This window comes from Neltuma alba, unplaced genomic scaffold, assembly GCF_004799145.2.
Source record: "Neltuma alba isolate B1F8T4 unplaced genomic scaffold, ASM479914v2 tig00010348_pilon, whole genome shotgun sequence".
In the NCBI taxonomy this organism is placed as follows: Eukaryota; Viridiplantae; Streptophyta; class Magnoliopsida; order Fabales; family Fabaceae; genus Neltuma; species Neltuma alba.
In genome coordinates, this window is record NW_021635258.1 from 12,619 (window position 1) to 31,268 (window position 18,650).

At 32.8% G+C, this 18,650-nt stretch overlaps 1 protein-coding gene and 1 long non-coding RNA gene across 2 annotated transcripts; one reads left to right on the forward strand and one right to left on the reverse strand.

The window, feature by feature from the left end:
* Positions 1-2,695: 2,695 nt before the first annotated feature.
* On the reverse strand, positions 2,696-8,460 carry LOC114755905 (cysteine-rich receptor-like protein kinase 2). The gene is made up of 8 exons (XM_028944802.1): positions 8,060-8,460; positions 5,681-6,078; positions 4,817-4,939; positions 4,513-4,640; positions 4,151-4,364; positions 3,661-3,892; positions 3,208-3,364; positions 2,696-2,991 (listed from the first exon to the last, which is right to left on the reverse strand). The coding sequence occupies exons 1-8, from the start codon at positions 8,458-8,460 to the stop codon at positions 2,761-2,763; spliced, it is 1,884 nt and encodes a 627-aa protein (XP_028800635.1). The 3' UTR covers positions 2,696-2,760.
* Positions 8,461-12,198: 3,738 nt separating this feature from the next.
* LOC114755927 (uncharacterized) lies at positions 12,199-14,139 on the forward strand. The gene is made up of 3 exons (XR_003741375.1): positions 12,199-12,354; positions 13,500-13,580; positions 13,922-14,139. It is a non-coding gene; the product is annotated as an uncharacterized LOC114755927 (long non-coding RNA).
* Positions 14,140-18,650: the final 4,511 nt, after the last annotated feature.

An 18,650-nucleotide genomic window follows, 5' to 3' on the forward strand; every position in this document is an offset into this window, starting at 1 on the left:
CTTGGTACACTAAAAGTAATATGATCACCAAACCTACCAAGCCACTTAATCATATAATGCAAAGAAAAATATATACTACCTCCGGTCCTAATTATAAGACCCAGTTGACTTATTTGAGGAGATTAAGGAAGTAAGTTAAGTTAGTTATTTGTAATAAATAAGTGTTGTCATTCCTAAAATATCCTTACTAATTAAGTGTATTGGCTAGAACTATCATTATTAGAAGGATTATTTTGGAAAAAAAATGTATAAATATGAGAGACAAAATGGATTGGGGTCTTATAATTAGGACCAAACAAAAAGTCAAACGGGGTCTTATAATAAGGACCGGAGGTAGTATATAACAAAACAAATGCAAGTGTTCAAGTATAAAGGAACAAGTAAAGTTTGATAATTTACAAGTGAAATTTAGCAATTTAAAATTTTTTTGGCTATTTACAAGTAACATAATAGAATTTACAACCTTAAATGCAAGTGTTTAAGTATGAATGAGTAAATAAAATTTGAAGATTTATAACAAAAATGTTGTGATTTACAATCCAAATTTGACAATTCACAAGAAGCATAAGAAAATTCACAACTCTAAATGTAAGTGTTTAAATGTGAATAAATTAGTGAAATTCAACAATTTATAACAAAAATTCAGGGATTTACAACTCAAATTCAGCGATTCACAAGAAACATAAACATTACAAAACTTATATGAGAATTAACGACCTCAAATGCAAGTGTTCATGTTTATTGTAAATCACTAAATTTCAGTAGTAAATTGTTGAATGTTTGTTGTAAATTGTTAAATTTTACTTATTCATCTACACCTAAACTCTTGCATTTGGGATTGTAAATTTCTTTATGTTTCTTGTGAATCCAAATTTGGGCTGTAAATCATTGAATTTTTGTTGTAAATCTTTGAATTTAATTTATTTATTCACACCTAAACACTTGTATTTGGAGTTGTGAATTTCATCATGCATATGTTACTTGTAAATTGCTGGATTTTTATTGTAAATTGATGAATGTTTGTTATAAATTGTTAAATTTTGTTTGTTCATTTATACATAAACTCTTGTAGTTAGGGTTGTGAATTTTTTTATGTTTCTTATGAATCACTAAATTTTTGTTATAAACAACTGAATTTTTGTTATACATCTTTGAATTTTACTTGCTCAGTCACATTTAAACACATGTATTTAGGGTTGCGAATGCTCTTATTTACTTGCAAATCACCAAATGTTTGTTGTAAATTGCTGGATTTCACTTGTAAATAGTCGAATTTCACTTGTTTATTTATACTTGGATGCTTGCATTTGTTTAGTGTTATATATATATATATATATATTTCTTTGAATTATATAACTAAATAGTTTGGTTAGCTTGATGATCACATTACTTTTGATGTACCAAGGGGTTATGAGTTCAAACCCCGCCTTGGCCACACAAAAAAAGTCCTTCGGCACCAACTACCTAAGCTTAGGTGGTTGGAGCTCTGACAACAATTAATATTTATTTTTTAAAAAAATAAAAAATTGGTGTATTATTGTATTTTTGCCCTTTAATTTTTATTTCATTTTGTCCATAGGGGTTAACTGAAATTTTAAAATATTTTGGGGGTTGACTGATATTAATTAGCTATAGTGGTCCTAAAATGAAGTTTTTCCCTTGGTAATTCAACATAACTCTGAAGTGCAAAATCAAGTCTCTTGCAGCTAGAAGTAGGGGTGATCATTAGGCTCAAAAGCCCATAATGCCTGCTTGAGCCTTGGTGAAATTATACCCAGCCTGGCCTTGAAAAAGTAGTCCAAACAATAAATGTGCATTTTCAGGTAGAGCCAAATGTTGGGCATGATATGCTACCCTACCCAGGGTTTATATACATAATTGTATTTAATGTATATAATATACATATATTCATTGTATATAATTATATTTAATATATACACACATGCAACATTCATATGTGGTAGAATTATATATTTTAAGATTTAAATTGTTAATATATTTAATTATGGATGTTGTTTGAAAACCTATACTATTGCGTTTGATTATATAATTACAAAGAGATATAGAATGATAAATAGATATATGAATTTGTAGTGTGTTTTTTATATTTCTTTTCTTGAAATAGTCTAAATTATGAAATTATAAAATACATTTAAAAAATCAAAATATTCTTTATTAGGTTTAGTGGAAACCTTCACATAATATAAATAACGCATAAGGGTATCATCACTTAGGGTGGGCAAGAAAGCCCACCCTGCCTAGCCCTGCCCCAAATAACTTGGGTTTTCATCGGGCAGCACTGGGCAATGGGCTCCAAAATACAACTCATCGATCATTCGAGTTGGGCATCAAACAAGGGTAATGCCCTGCCCAGCCCTGTCCATGTACAGCCGTAGCTAGAAGTTATTAATTGTGCAGAAATTCTTAAAATAAAGTTATAGTTGCAAGATAAACGATTATATAAAAGTAAAAATAAAATTTAATTAAGAAATAATGTAACATCAGATTTATTACAGTAAAGTTTCATGAATCTACATCATCTCATAAACATCTACACAATTAAAGCCAAATAAAATACAATCTACCCGAAGTTCATCCCCAATTCATCATTTATACTTTGTACTCGTAAGATCGACGTGTAATTAACACATATATTGAAGAATGGAATAAAGGAAGAATCACTTTCCATTTTTTCTTTCTTCTCTGATTAGGAATCCAAGTCACACTAAGCTGTACGATTCAAAGATGATGGACCTCTAATTAATGAGCTTCAATCAAGAGAGGCATGGTGGGTTTTCTGTTTTCTGACAAGTCCTTGTTTTGGAGCAAAACAACTACTTCAGACATCGTTGGCCTTATGTCAGCATATGCTTGAGTGCAAAGCAAACCAATCTCGATCACTTTCTTCACTTCTTCTTCATCATAGTCATTAGGGTCTAAAGTTTTGTCTACCAACTCTAAGTGCATGTTTTTCTCATATAGTTTCCAAGCCTGTCAAGTGGGATTAAAGTGAAATGGAATATAAAAGGGGCGAACAAAGGAAAAACATAAGTTAACATATATTGGATATTTTTATTAAATGTTTTATTTGATTCACTACTTTTTATACGAGAATTAACCATGTGAATACTGGGTTGCTAAATAAGGCCTCCATTTGTTTTTGAAAAATAAAAATAAGTCTTAAAATAATCATGGGAATTTTCTTACTTTTTGAAGCAGGAATTCGCCTTCATCATGGCCATGGACCTTCAATTCTTCACTTCTCTTACCACTGATGATTTCCAAGATTACAACGCCATAGCTGAAAACATCGGCCTTTTCTGATAATTGGCCATGAATAGCATATTCAGGTGCTGTATATCCCCTAACATATATAGCATGTAATGGATTATATTAGTAATGTCTATGAAAAAATTAAATTTTGGGTCCCATTAAGATCTGGAATGAAGACACTTGACGAGTAATGTATTGCCTTATGATTGATTTGAAGTATTCATGTCTTATAATAACAAAAAAGGGGAATTTGTTAAAACTTTGTGTAGAGATAACAAGGATTTCCATTGACACAAACACATATCGTATCAAGCTTAGTTTAGTTGCATAAATAAGTACAATAAAAGTAGTGAAAAATTCAAAAGAAATGTGACTGTTTCAACTCACAATGTTCCAGCTAATCTTGTGCTAACATGAGATTTGTTCTCAGGTAAAAGTCTTGCTAATCCAAAATCTGCAATTCTAGGTTGAAAATCATCATCCAAGAGAATATTGTTGGTCTTTATATCTCTATGTATTATTCGAACATGAAACTCTTCATGTAGATAAGTCAAACCCCTTGCTGTTCCTACAATAATGTCATATCTCTGCTTCCATGTGAGAAAGCCTCTCCTTTTACCTGTTTCTCAAATCTCCACATTTCAAGGGTGGGAAAAAGATATGGGTAAAACAAAAAAAAAAAACGATATTCTCAAAATGTTAGAATATGTTACTGATCTCTAAGTCTATCAAGCTCAACAAAATCATGAACTATAAGTTCTTAATATTACTGGATCACGGTGAAAATATGTCCATATACTATAATATTCGTAACAAGCAAAATAGCTTATTATTTTTAAAGGACCGCATAAAAGTTTTATGAACTGAAATAACATACCAAATAAGAATCTATCAAGGCTAGTATTTTTCATATATTCATAAACAAGAATTCTCTCATCGCCTTTGCTACAACATCCCAGAAGTCGAGTAAGATTTCGATGATGAACATTACTTATCAGCTTCACTTCGCTCTCAAATTCTTCCTCCATTCTATTGGACTTGCGTACAGTTAATTTCTTGACCGCCACTACTTTTCCATTCTTCAAAGTACCCTATTCACGATAATTAAAAAATTCAATGATGAGAAAATTATTAGTCCTACTTTGTCCTTTGTAAAATGTTAGCTTAGAACTCAATTGAAAACATTTTTGGTTTAGAGCTTGACCCATGTGAAAATAATTAAAATCAAATCTAACTTACCTTGTATACAGCACCAAATCCTCCTTCTCCTAGTTTATTTTCATCACTAAAATTTTTTGTGGCCAGCTTCAAGTCCCTATAATTGTAAGCTTCTGGTGCTTTCAACTTGCTTGCTCCAGGTATATCATCTGTTAAGGACAATTTTAGCCAACGTTTCTTCGTAAATTAATAAAACCAGCCAAGGACTTCTCCCTTCAAAATTAAAACACTAAAGTCCATAATTCATTCAGCGAAAACCAAAGCATCACATCGTAACATTACAACTAAATATATGGTATAGTGAATGACTTCTCAAATCATTTACCTCTAGGAACACTCTGTGGCTTTTTTGGTCGTTTGATCCAAACAAATAATCCAAGTAGGACCAAAACAACGGCCGCAGCTCCAACTACACCGCCAATAATAGCCCCCTTATTATTGCTACTACCTGCGCACAAGACAGATATCTCATTTGCCAATAAATAAGTCACTCACTATAAACACCACACACACACACCTACTTCCTCCGATTCGCAACAACTAACCAAACCACACGGATCAAAATGTTGGTCAACATTAGTTACAAATAATGAATATATAAGATATGTAATTTTCTTTTTAAATATGCCCTTATTTATGAAGATGATAAGTGAGAGATCAGAGGTGATGAGTAGGAAAAGAAATGAGAAAGAATGAATAGGGAGGGGAAAAAAAGATGAGTGTCACATGTAATTATTTGGAGATAAAAATGGAAAAAATACATCAAAGTTTTAGGCAAACACAAAGTATTGCTTATACTCTCTTTAGTCCATAATATAATATCTTGATTAAAATAAAATACTGGTCCAAAACATAAGATGATGTCAGGATAATTAATGTGATTTTTTCATTTTCGCCCCTGTTAAATATAGAAGAGAGAGGAGAGAGATGGGGATAAAAAAAGTATAACACTAAGGCAACTTTATTATTGTTAGGGGTAACATAGGAAAACTAATATTTGAGGATATATTTAATAACTAAACTTCAATTGCTTAGCGTGTAAGAAAAGTTAACTAACTTTTTATATTATGAACCGAAGGGAGTATATAGGACCAGCCCCATGTGAGAGAATGTTGCTTATATACAGACCAGAGAGAGTATTTCACATCTAAAATACCCACGTATACTTAAATCTGGGAATGAATATTACCTTGTTTGGCCAACGGTATGGTATTAATAGTCTGGTTATCAGGAAAGAAGGAAGAGGTGGAGTATCTGATGAAGCAGCCAGCAGCATAAGCCCTGCCATCTGAATTGGGAAGACAAGTCTGCATATTGTTGTCCCCAGCGTTTAAGCAATCGAGGCAAGCACTTTGTGTGATAGTTTCTATACACTGAGCGAAGGCATAAATAGTTGGACCATTATTAGGCACTTGCGTCTTGGAAGCTGCATAAAAGCCAGACACGGTTGGTGTTGTCGTTCTCAGATTCGTTAGCAATTTTTGTGCTGCTGATGTAAATTCTGTGGCTTCTCCTGATGCACTACGATTCCCACACGACACAGCATTAAATGACGTTGTCTCGCTGAAGAAAGTGCTCACCTCGTACCTAATTAAACAAGCCACAACATATACCATGTCATTTTCCCAAGCTCAATATGTATAGTAGGGGTATTATAGTACTGGGTATGATGTACAAACTGACAGTATATTTGTGTTACTAAGAGAACAGATTTAAGTCAATTGTGCACAGTTCACTCACTATCAATAATGATCTTATTTACTATTGTCAAGGCATCGATTGACGATGTATTTGAGTGGCCAGGACTTGGAAACCATGCATTGGGGTATCAAGATATGAGGGAATAATTCTGCAAAGGACAATAAGAAATAGAATCGGGAGAATGTTTGAAAGTGAATCTAGCAACTTCATATGAGAAGCAGCAGTGGAGGACTTTGCCAATATTGTAAACTACTAAATAAGTTAAAAGAGAGTACTTTAGATTCTGTGAAGTATGAGAGGGAATAAAGATAGAGAAGTTAATTAGCCCTCATATATATGTAGACGCAGTGATTTTAAATGTGATTAATATAGTACTTCTTTGTAAAAACACAAAACAACTTAATTTTCAAAAAATAATAACGAAGTATTTTATCAGTACTATCAGATTAGATATATTAATTAGCCATGGTTTTGACAAAAACAAAAATGAAAAGATATTAAATTTCCCCGGTTCTCTGCTCTATTAATTAATCGAATGTCAAACCCTGCAAACTAATGTGATAAAATTGGCCTTCCTTTCGTGATTTTCACAAGGCACGAGAAAATTTATTCTTTTTATAGGGCATTATATAGGATATTTGTTATACCCTTTTCATAGTATTTTTAATATTTTTTCATTTTTTTCAAAATTACAACATACATGAGTTTAAATAAGAGACTTATAAAAATGAAAATAAAATTTAAACCTTTGTTTAATCTGGACGATATTTCTTAAAAATATCTTCTGAAAAGGATGACACAGTATAATTCAAAGTAGAATAAAGTCAATGGGAAACCCCACGCACAAGCTAATAAATGTGGGAATATAAATATATTATCTCTAAGATCCACCAATCCTAAAAGAAAACGACAAGGACAAGGGAAAATAAAAATTAGATGATACTTCAATTTTGGAAACTCTAGTCTCAATAGGAAAAATTCTATTTTAGTTATACAATAGGAATTTTGAATTTGCTGAAATGATCATATTACTCTTATGCTATTTGTTCTTATTCTAGGAAAATATTTTGAAAACAAGTTGTTCATTGCGTTACCAATTTTGTTAATATTGTTACGTAACTTGTTAATTATGTCTTAAAACTTATTCCCTCCGTTTCTTATTATAAGAGACATTTGATACTTATGGCATGTTGCCATATATAAAAGACACTTAAAAGTTGTTTCTATTTTTTTGTATTGATTTCCTATTTACTCCTATTTTTTTGTCTCCAACTCATACTCTCTCTCCCTCCCACTTCTATTTCTTTTAATAATTTAATTGTTTTCTCTCATACTCTCTCTCCTTATTAATGGGGGCATTGTTGGAAAAAAACATTATACCTTTTACATATTAATTGTGCTCAACTAATTTTAACTATTTTTTGGATCAACGTAATTTGGTTATTTGTCTCTTATAATAAGGAACAGAGGGAGTACTAAATAATTTAAAAATATATTTTTATTTTTAAATATGTCTTTATAATAAATGAGAAAAAAATGAAAGAAAATATATAAAACCATAGCGTGCTTGTAGAGATAATAAATAATTAAAAGTCAAATTAAAAGTTCTAAAACTGACCATGTTCTTCTTTAGATTTGAAGCATATAAATTGTATGGAAGAGTGATCCACAAAAGAGGAGCCGAGCGACTAAGTGTGAATACTTAGATAATTATTTCCCCAGGCCTCTACTCTTTATAAATTAGTCAAATGTTGGCCACACTGATTATTATCATACAGTTGGCAATAAGGAACTTATCTACGCTGTATTATTATTATTCAAAAAATATGAGAATAAGTCAAACTTGAATGGCTTGGTAGAGTGGTACCTGAGAAAGCAGCCATCGTAGACGACCCGAGAACCATGGGTCCCGGCGGAGCAATTGCGTATTGCGACGGCGGCGACATCGAAGCAGGCAAGACAGTCGGCGATGGAGAGATAATCTCTGCACTGAAAAAGAGAGGAAGCGGGGTTGTTCTGATCACCTCGCTGCGACGTGGCAAAGTGCTTGCTTTGGTCTTTGACCTGATCTCTCAGATCTCGAAACGTTGCGTTTAGGTTCTCACTGAAGATGGTGAAGTTGGAGACCACGAACTCGTAGAAAGGGCTGCACGCAGTGTACAGAAGATTGGTCTGTGGCTCTGAAACGACGACGTTTAGAGTCCAGCATGACCAGAACAGGAGGAGGAGGAAGAAGAAGGGATGAAGAAGACGAGCAGGTCGAAGCATTTATGTTCTGTTAACGAATGAAGATGAAGAAGATGATGAAATGGCCTGTCTGGCGATTAATGATGTGAGTAAAGCGAGTGTTAATTAATAACGGCTTTTGAAGTTGACGGCAATGAAAATGAGGTGTCGTGCCGTTATACTCCTCTGGTTCTATTTATAAGGCACTTCCAACATGTTTCACACAAACCAAGGAAAACTTTAAACTTCATTAACTCTCATTTAAAATTTAATGACTTTCCAACTTTATCCCTATTTAATATATATTATACCTCATATAAACAAAGTCAACACAATAATAAATGAAAGGTAAAATTGTACATCCATGTAAAAAATTTCTCTCAGTGCCTTATAAATAGGACCAAAAAATACTTTTTCTCTCTGCCCTATAAATAGGACCAGAGGAGTATGTGGTTGAAAATCGTTTGGATATATAATAAAATACTCCCCCATTAGCTAATACCACGCTGTTTCTGTATACAAGTCACTTGTATCAATTCTAATCTACTAGTACTGTATATAAATCACTTTCCAATATGTTTTACACAGACCAAGAAAAATCTTAAACTTCATTAACTCTTATTTAAAATTCAACAACTTTTTAATTTTATCCTTATTTAATATATATTATATCTCATGTAAACAAAATCAACACAATAATAAATGAATGATGAAATTGTATATCCATATAAAAAATTTCTCTCATGACTAAAAAATCTTTTTTCTCTCTACCTTATAAATAGGACAAGAGGAGTAGAATATATTGATAAATTGGTAAAAGTGTTCATATTTATCCCTATTAAATAAAGAGTACTATTAAAGAAAAGATATGTTGTATATTTTTTTCTCACTTATTTTCATCAATTACACATATATATCTTTCATATATTTTTCACGCTCATAACTATCTGATCTCGCTTTCCACTCTCCTAGTCATGCTTTTTATAAATAAAGATATATATTTACGAAAAATGCAATTTTTACATATAAAAATTTTAACAAACTTTTTTAATCTAAGTTATTTTTAATTATATGTTGGACATAAGGGAGTCCTATATTTCAACAGGCATTTGTGATTTGACCAAGACTTTCAATGTTTGAGGCGCCGTGATGAGTATGGAGAGTAATATAGTATATTAATAGTTTTTTTCCTATTCAAATACTTATATGCATATTTCCTATTAAAATATATGTCTTCTTCAATAGTTAAGCGTAAATTACATATTTTTGCGTTATGCATAATATTTATGCCATGATTGATCTAACAAGGAGGATAGATAGAATCTAAATGGAATGTGCCTTTCAAATTTCTCACTAAAATATGATGCTTATATAAATATATAAATATGTATGTATAAACGATAACTAGACCCTTGCCATCCGCAAATCCACAAACACAACATTATGACTTTATTAAATTAAATTAAATAGTTCCTTTTTATGCATATTATAGATTTTTTATTGTAATTTTCAAAAGAATATAGATAGAATTACCTCCTTAAATATGATGTGATGCAATTTTACCCTGACTATGATAAGATAAAAACTGATCAATCTCATACCAACTCTACATCCTTTTTATGCAATGCAGTTTGGAGTTTTTGCATTTCCAACATCCACACCACACCTTCGATGATTTTGTTTGATCATCCACCACGGCCAGCGTGAGAGGGCCTTATAGGAAGGCTTTGGTTTGGCTGCTTCCTGAGAATAGCATAATGTGCTGGAACTCGCCGAGCGCAAGCGAGTACATCGACGATTGTCTTCTGAGTGATGAGAAAGTATGGGTGGCTGTTCTTGTAATGTGATTCTATCATGAGTCCCACATCGGGTTTGTTGTCTTGAAAGAGGCATCACATAAGGTTTGAGTTTCCCTGTTGTGATTCTTCCAAAAATTTATGCTCCCTTGTTACTCTTTTCATAAGAGTTAGTTTGACTTTTAATTTGATCTTAAATATAATACCTCAATCTACTTTGACTACATTCAACAATTTTTATTAATGCGTCTAAATTAGTTAGCAGTTTCTTAGCCAAAAAGGTTTTCCATGAGATGAGAAATGAAAATTATTAGCCCCACACAAGGTTTGTGAATAAGTGATTCTCCGGCAATGAGCAAGAAATATCTGTCTTTCTGCTAAATAGTGTGTATTGAACTTATAATTCATTAGATACTTTTTATGAATGTCAACTAAGTACCATAAGTAAATTCCTCCTGGTTGTTCAATTATTTAATAACCAGAGTCATTCTTTGATAAATGATTAGTATGAGTCTGACTTAATAGAATTTGATCAATCCTTTATTCTATATCGTTAAGGCAGAGAATTGAACCAAGAATTCTCTTCCTTTATCATCAATCGAATCACTATTCAAGACCTAAGATTCTAGTTTATCATCAATCCAATAACCATTCACGTTTTTTCTTTTTCTTATCAAGGAATAAATCGCTTTACCTATATAACTTAGGTATCGTATTTTTCAAAAAAGCGATTGATTGATGGGATTTGGTATGATACTTATGAGATGATGAGATTCAAATATTTCTTCTCAGAATGCATTGATTTGACCCCATCAGTGGGACCACCACCCCATAGTGTAAATCCCTTAACCTCAAAAACATTATAAACTCGTTGTAAAATTTACTACTATAGTAGAAAAGGAAAGCTGTTACAACAAACTACCATAGCAAAAATAGATTGCGCAATTTTAGAAAATTAACATTTAAACTTGGTTCCATCCCAAACCCAGTTGCATGCAACTAAAATCATTCAATAATATCCACTAGGCCTCCGAGCCTCCAGCCTGGGTAACAAAAGGCATCAACATCAGCCCATATAATTGTTTTTCCCAACAAAGTAGATCAAAGTTTCATAACATTAGCAATGACCTCCGGCCAACCAAAATAAGGGGATAACATTCCCTCTAGTTTACAATAAGATCAACAATCAAAATAGTTCAAAAGAACCCTAAATGTGGCAATATATATACTAGCCATACATATACAAAGGCTAGAGGTCTAAAGCTAACCAAGCTCAAGCCTCTGCGTCTCTTCCTAAAGGCGCACGCCTAGAACCCTCACCTGAAAACATGGTAAACCACGGGGTGAGACAAACGTCCTAGTAACCAATCTTTCCAATTCAAGGTACAAGCTAAATAGGTGCTTGTGAGGTGTCGAGTAGGGCATTTCACAAGTAATATTATAAATGATAGCCACAACAATTCATGCAAGTGCAATGATGCAATTTCCATCAACCATATCCCTCACTTGGGGGGATTTTCAAGAGCCGAACCCGGCTTATCCCTCACTATAGGGGACGTAAGGAGCCAAAAGGCCTATCCCTCACTCTGGGGGATGTACTGTGTAATATCCCAAATTTTATGGATTTGAGTAAAGCATGATGAAGGAGAAATTTTTAGAGAAATTGTTGAGATTAAGACCCTTAAAATATGGTCTGAATAATTATAAAGTTAATTTCAAGAATTTAGGACCTATTTTCTTGGAATATTCAAGAAAAATAGTTAGAGGCTAATTTTTGAGCTGAGATTTTTAGGAAAATTATTTTATACACTAAAGAAGCTAATGGAAGAAGAAAATTCATATAAAATATCCAGGTTTGATTTCTGGAATTATTTGACTATCCTTAGAAAAAAAAAATAGAGAAGGATCAAATTAAAAGAAAATAAAGACCAAAGGGCATGATGGTCATTTCACATCCTTTGTCCCTTTTTATCTGCCAAAAACGCCTCCTCCCTTCTCATTCTCCTCTGCTGCCGACTTGAATGAAAAGGAGAAGGAACAGAGAGAGCTTGAAAGGGCGAGAGGAAGACGAATCATCACGAACTGCCGGAGAAAGAATCAGAGGTGTTTTCTTGCATGCAAGTGTGCTTTTCTGATTAAGGTGAGTCCTTCAGGCCTTCCTTTGTCCTTGTTTTCTTTGATTGGGACTATATGAGAGTGGAAGAAACAAATGAAAATCCAGCCCTAGGGAGAGAAATTCAGGAATCGCATGAAAGCTTTGGTCGAAGCATCAATTGGGAGTTGTGTGAGAGGGTGCCTGCACTTGTATGCTGCTGTTTGTGTTTATTTTTTTTATTCTCTGGTACCTGATTGTCGAAATAGGGGATAGGTGATTCAGGGGGTTAGTTTCGGACTCCCTTTTCTTTGGTTATAAGGTTGAATATTGGTGGTATTGGAGAGAGATTTCGTGACCCACATGTATATGAAAGTGCGTTGGAGTTGGTTTTATTTTAATGACATGTTCGAAGACGTCTTTGGACCCAATACCTCTATTGTTTTATGCTGATACATGGGCTCCATACGTGAAAGGCAAATGAAAAGGAAATCGTATGATCATAAAGATTAAATAATGCTACATGATATTTTGGAGTGAAGGCCGTGAGGTTTAATGGGAAAAGAAAAAGGAGTTCTTATTGTTTTGTTTTGGTTAAATGGTCTTAACCGCTGGATAGGAAAAGGGCAAAATGAGTTTGAATATTTGAATGCTACACGGATTGGAAGTGATTATTCTTTAAATCTGGAATTTAACAAGAGGAGGAATTGTTGAATTTGAGAGCCAAAATCTGATTCGAAGTTTATTGGGTTGTCTTCTCAAATGCTGAATATTATTCTAGTTAGTGGACCAACCTTATTGTGATCAATGATTAAATTTTACTACAGTAAAATGAGCATTTTAGAGGAGCAAAAGACATCCATATATTATGAAATGGAGGAATGATGTTAATATTGGGATGTTGCAGCTGAAATTAAATCACTTGGCAATGATTTGATTATGTATAAATGGGAAGTATTTTCGGTCAAGTGGATTGAAGAGGAAATGAAATCTTAAACTAGGGGACATTATAGTAGGAGATAGAATGATATTGATAAAGCTGGAATTTTATAAAAGTATGAAATAAATACTATTGCTATTATAAATTTTAAGGACCTTGAATATTCAAGGGTGTTGATTTATTTTTGAAGCCTAGGAATAAATGATCTATATATATATAAATATTAATTTGCCCTTACCTATATAATTTATAGGATTTGATATTTGTTCAAGTCCATTAAGAAGGGAGTCAAGGAAGAAGCAAGGGGAAGTTAGTACAGAAGAAAAAGCAAAAGGTAGTAACTCTTTTCCTTTAATGTGATTGTATATGGATTGCCACATGCTTGGATGTGCCTTTATGCTGATTGTGCATGAGAACATATAAGTTGCCTTTGCATAATAATATTTGTCATGACAATATGCGCTGGTTTCCATTTATTTTGGAATGTGGGCACGATAGATAGCGATTAACTATATGGGTGTATGGTGTATATGCATCATTGATTATACTTAGATGCAAGGTGTTGTTCTCTTTGGCCTGTGTAGCATGTTGTTTGTGATCTTGTATGATTACGTGAGGGAAATTTGTTACTACTGGGATTCTTTAGAATCTCACCCCTTCTTCCATGTAATACAGTAAGAGCAAGTACTCCTAAGGGCAAGGGAGTAGTGATCGGTGGAGTTTAAAGGTGCAAGAAGCTGGCGATCATTTGTACATCCATATTTTGCTTAAAATGCATCTTATTTTGGAGTAAAGATATATATATTGTATATCTATTTTGGTATGTAAATATTCCTCCATAAGGAGATGACTAAGGGCAGATAGATCATAATGACTGCTATTGAAGGAAATGGTCAAATTTTTGATATAATTATTATTTTTCCTAAAATTATGTGTATCTAATTACGTATCTCGTCGTGTGAGCCAATGGCCAAGGTGTCAAATGTTAAACCCTATTGGCTATAGTTGACTTAATTCAGGATTCGAAGGGCAGGATGGAAATAAAAATATATATATAATTTCCAGGATGAAACCTGGCTTTTAATGGATCATGATTAAATAGAATAATTCTACTAGTATATAAGGGATAGGTGTTACATACTGAGCCAACCATCATGCATTAATGGAGGCCTTACCACGTGGCAGTAACTATCAAAAACTCTCACCAATTCCCAATTCATGCATCATGCTCAAACCATAATCAAATAGTAATTGAACATTTCATAAGTAACTTCTTTCAGTGGCATATCTTTCACAATTCCAATATTCATTCATCATCAATCGAAACCCCACAAGACTGTTTTCCTTTTTATATATAACATACACTTTGAACATAATTGTTACTCTGAGCACAAAACATAAATCAACTCACAATACCACAGAAGCATGTACTAAGGATTCGAAAATGGTTACCTCTTGCCTGAGTAAGGAATAACAACCAACGATATGGTCCGTGCACCAACAAGGCTCACAATTGGTCTACACAAGCACACAAACACACAACCACAATATATTAGCTTTCAAACTAATAATGTGGCCAAAACAACATTTGGGGACACAAAATTCCTATCTCCAATCAAACTCTACCCAACTCAAAGGGTATAACCATCAAAACAACACTCCAAAGTCATAAAAATCCATTGAAACCTTAATTCCTCTCCAAATATCAATTTAGGATTCAAACCTCAAGGACCCACTATAAGAATTCAACACCCAATCACCCCATTTGAACAATTGAAGTCTTAACAACATTCTAAACCGATTAAACATCCAATTTAACCCTCCTTATCATAACCCAAATCACAAAACTCAAAATCAATCTCCACATTGTCATCCTCAATCACAAACCTCCCAATCTCATAAACCCTAACTTCAAAACTCCAAGTTCTTTAAATCCAAGAAAACTACACCGATTAAATACTTAGACTAACCCAAAGCAATCAATTAAACTCAAAACAATCGGTCAAAAACCTCAATTTCATCACAACCTAGAAAACTCTAGGGTTTCACCATAGATCTTCAGAAATTCCAAGAAAGAAAGTAGATTAGAGGTTAAAATCACTTACTTGAGGTAATGGATTCTTAGAAATGCCCCCTCCAAGCCAAAATATCAAAACCCTAGCAGAGCCTCTCTTTCTACCTTAGATTTTTCTAATTTTCGCAACACTGAACCCCTCCCACAACTATATAGATTTGGACTCCTTCGCCGCGGCGAACTAATCCCGAGAGGGATTACTCACCTAAAAACCCGACTTCGCCGCGGCGAACTCCAATCTTCACTGCGGCGAAAGCTTCCCGAGAGGAAACTCTCGCTTGCCCAGAAAATCTTCGCCGCGGCATACCCCTACCTTCGTTGCGGCGAAACCTTCCCGAGAGGGAAACCTTGCTCACTTGAACAACTTCGCCGCGGCGTCCCTATGACTTCGCCGCGACCAAACCTGCCCGAAAGACAATCCCCCCTGGAACTCCCGGTTCACCGCGGCGAAGTAAAACTTCGTCGCGGCGAACATACCCTGAGAGGGATATGTTCACCTATTCCTCCAACATACCTCAAATCCAACCCAAACACCAAGATCAACATTAAATTGCTAATCTATCCTCAAAATCAACCAAAAGAGGTTATTAAAACCCGATAAAACTCAGGATGTTACACATAGCATGTTGTCCTAGAACCAGAACCCCTGTTTTTTTTTAGAGAATCTCCTAATTGTTTTAGCGCAACAAGAAAGAGATTCTTTAACCAGAAAGAAGTCAGTTCAGATATAGGATACCTATCTAGAAGTTTTTGCAACTCAATCATGTATGATGGAATCATCCAGTTTTCATTTAACTATTTTATTGGTGCGTGTAAATTAGTTACCACTTTCTTTGTAATAAATACGAGAGGGAGTACATAAAAGAGAAGGGAGGATGTAAATCTGGCCTATTTTATACACTACAAAAAAAAACACCATTTATCTCTCTTACTTTCGTCTATTTTTTGAAGAGAAAAGTCACTATTCTCATCTCTTTTTTTTTTTAAAAAAAATAAACAAGAAAATAAAAGGCATTCTTGTCTGTTTATACAATATTTATTAGCACTTGTGGGAACCACATCTTCTCTTAGAAGTATCAAAAGCTTCAAAATATGGTTTCACTTAGACTAGTATAGGTTTATTGTGGTTTTACTTGTATTGCCTCTAATTTTAAATATAAGAGTTAGTTGACTAGTTTTAATAAATTAAAAAAATTAGTTAACTTAGTTATTTATAATAAATATGTGTCTTTTTCCTTAAAATATCTTTGCTAATTATGTTTATTAGCTAGAGTTATCATTTGATAAAATATTTAATTAACATGTGTAACTATTACAAGAACTATCTTGAGAAAAAATAGATATGAGAGATAAAGTGAATTAAGATCTTATATTTAAGACCAAAATGAATATCCAACTAGTTTTTATATTGAGGGCTGAAAATAGTATTAGATACTTTTATGTTATTTTAGTATGATTTGACATTATTATTGTCTTTTGAGTACTTACATAACACTTATTTTAATATACTCCTATTGTGTGTACGTTGTGATTTGGATTTATGTTTTTATTTATAATTCTCCTTGAGGAGGTATTTAGGTAATGATAATAAGTATGAAGCATTTTTTGGATTTTCTTATATGTATATATATCTTTATATATATAAGTGATTTAGGATTCTTAAATTAGTTCCAGTCCAACAAAAAATGTTACTCTTCTGGTCCTATTTATAGGGCAGAGAGAGAAGGTATTTTTTGGTCCTATTTATAAGGCACTGAGAGAAATTTTTTGCATGGATGTACAATTTTACCCTTCATTTATTATTGTGTTGACTTTGTTTATATGAGGTATAATGTATATTAAATAGGGATAAAGTTGGAAAGTCATTAAATTTTAAATGAAAGTTAATGAAATTTAAAGTTTTCCTTGATTTGTGTGAAACATGTTGGAAGTGCTTTATAAATAGGACCAGAGGAGTAATTTTCAAAAAGGGACTCAAAACAGAGGTAAAAGCTCATTCAGAATAAAGATAAAAAATGTTTACTATAATAGTGATAGATTCTGTTTCATAGGTAAGGCTCCCAAAATGTTCACTAATAAATGTGCATGGGGAATTGGGGTTATTTCTGTTTTCAAATTATAAAATTGTAAATTCCCAACAGTTTTATCTCTTTTTTAGCTGTTGAACATCGGAACATGTATCCATACATCAAGTTGACCAACGGGTCTTCAATGTACTTCCATTAGCAGACAAGGCCACACATCTTAACAGGGGAAAAAGAAAAGTCAATGCTTAGCCAAGACACTGAGATCTAATTTTCGTTGTGCGTGAAAAGTCGATCGATCAGTCAAAAATTATACTAGTTTAGAATCATTGACAAGATTATTTTTTAATTTTACTAATAAATTACTTTTTTGGCCTAAATGTTAATTTAATTACAATTATTTTAATTGTGATCAAATCAATCAACTTTGACTCGATGCTTTTATCACTAAAATTAAAAATATTGTAATTTAATTAGTTTATAATATTGCTTTTTTTACCAGAAATATTGCTTGATACTTCCTCCAATGACCAATCCCATACACACACACACACTCTCACTTAACAATTCATTTTTAACATGTTTCACTTGACGTTAGGAGAAAATTTCAACCTAATTAATTCTTCTTTAAATCTAAATAACTTTTCAATTTTATTCCCATTTGATGTATGTACTTTTCAAGAAAATAACAATCTACAAAACAACAATGATAAATTAAAGATAAAGTAATACATTCGTGTAAAAAAATTTAATGACGTGACATTAGAAAAAAAAATTCTCCTCTTTTTGCTTTATAATAGACTTAAGAGGACTAAGGAGTACATATAGAAGCAACAACTAACCATATTACACGGATCAAAATATTGGTCAAAATTAGATAAAAAATTTTTGCCAACAAAATTAGCCAAAAACAATAAATATGTGAAATTTTTTTTTTCCTAAGTATGTCATTATTTATGAAGATGATGAGTGAGAGAGAGTATGAATTGGAAAAGAGATGAGAGAAAATGCGTGGAAAAAAAGAAGAAGAAAGGAACACGCAATTGATTGAGGTAAAAAATAGGAAAAGTGCATTACATTTTTGACAAACATGAAATGTTGCTTACATATAGAATCAACCTTATGCGAAAAAATACTATATATAGGACCGAAGAGAGTATAAGATAAAGCAAGGGAGCAATACGACAGAGCTACTTCTCCCCAATTACTCTCTCTCGTTCTTACTATAAGTTGTAATTAATTTACTACCCTATGTAAGTGGTCAAGATAATTAATTGAATTTAGTTTTTATTTCTGGTTAAATTTC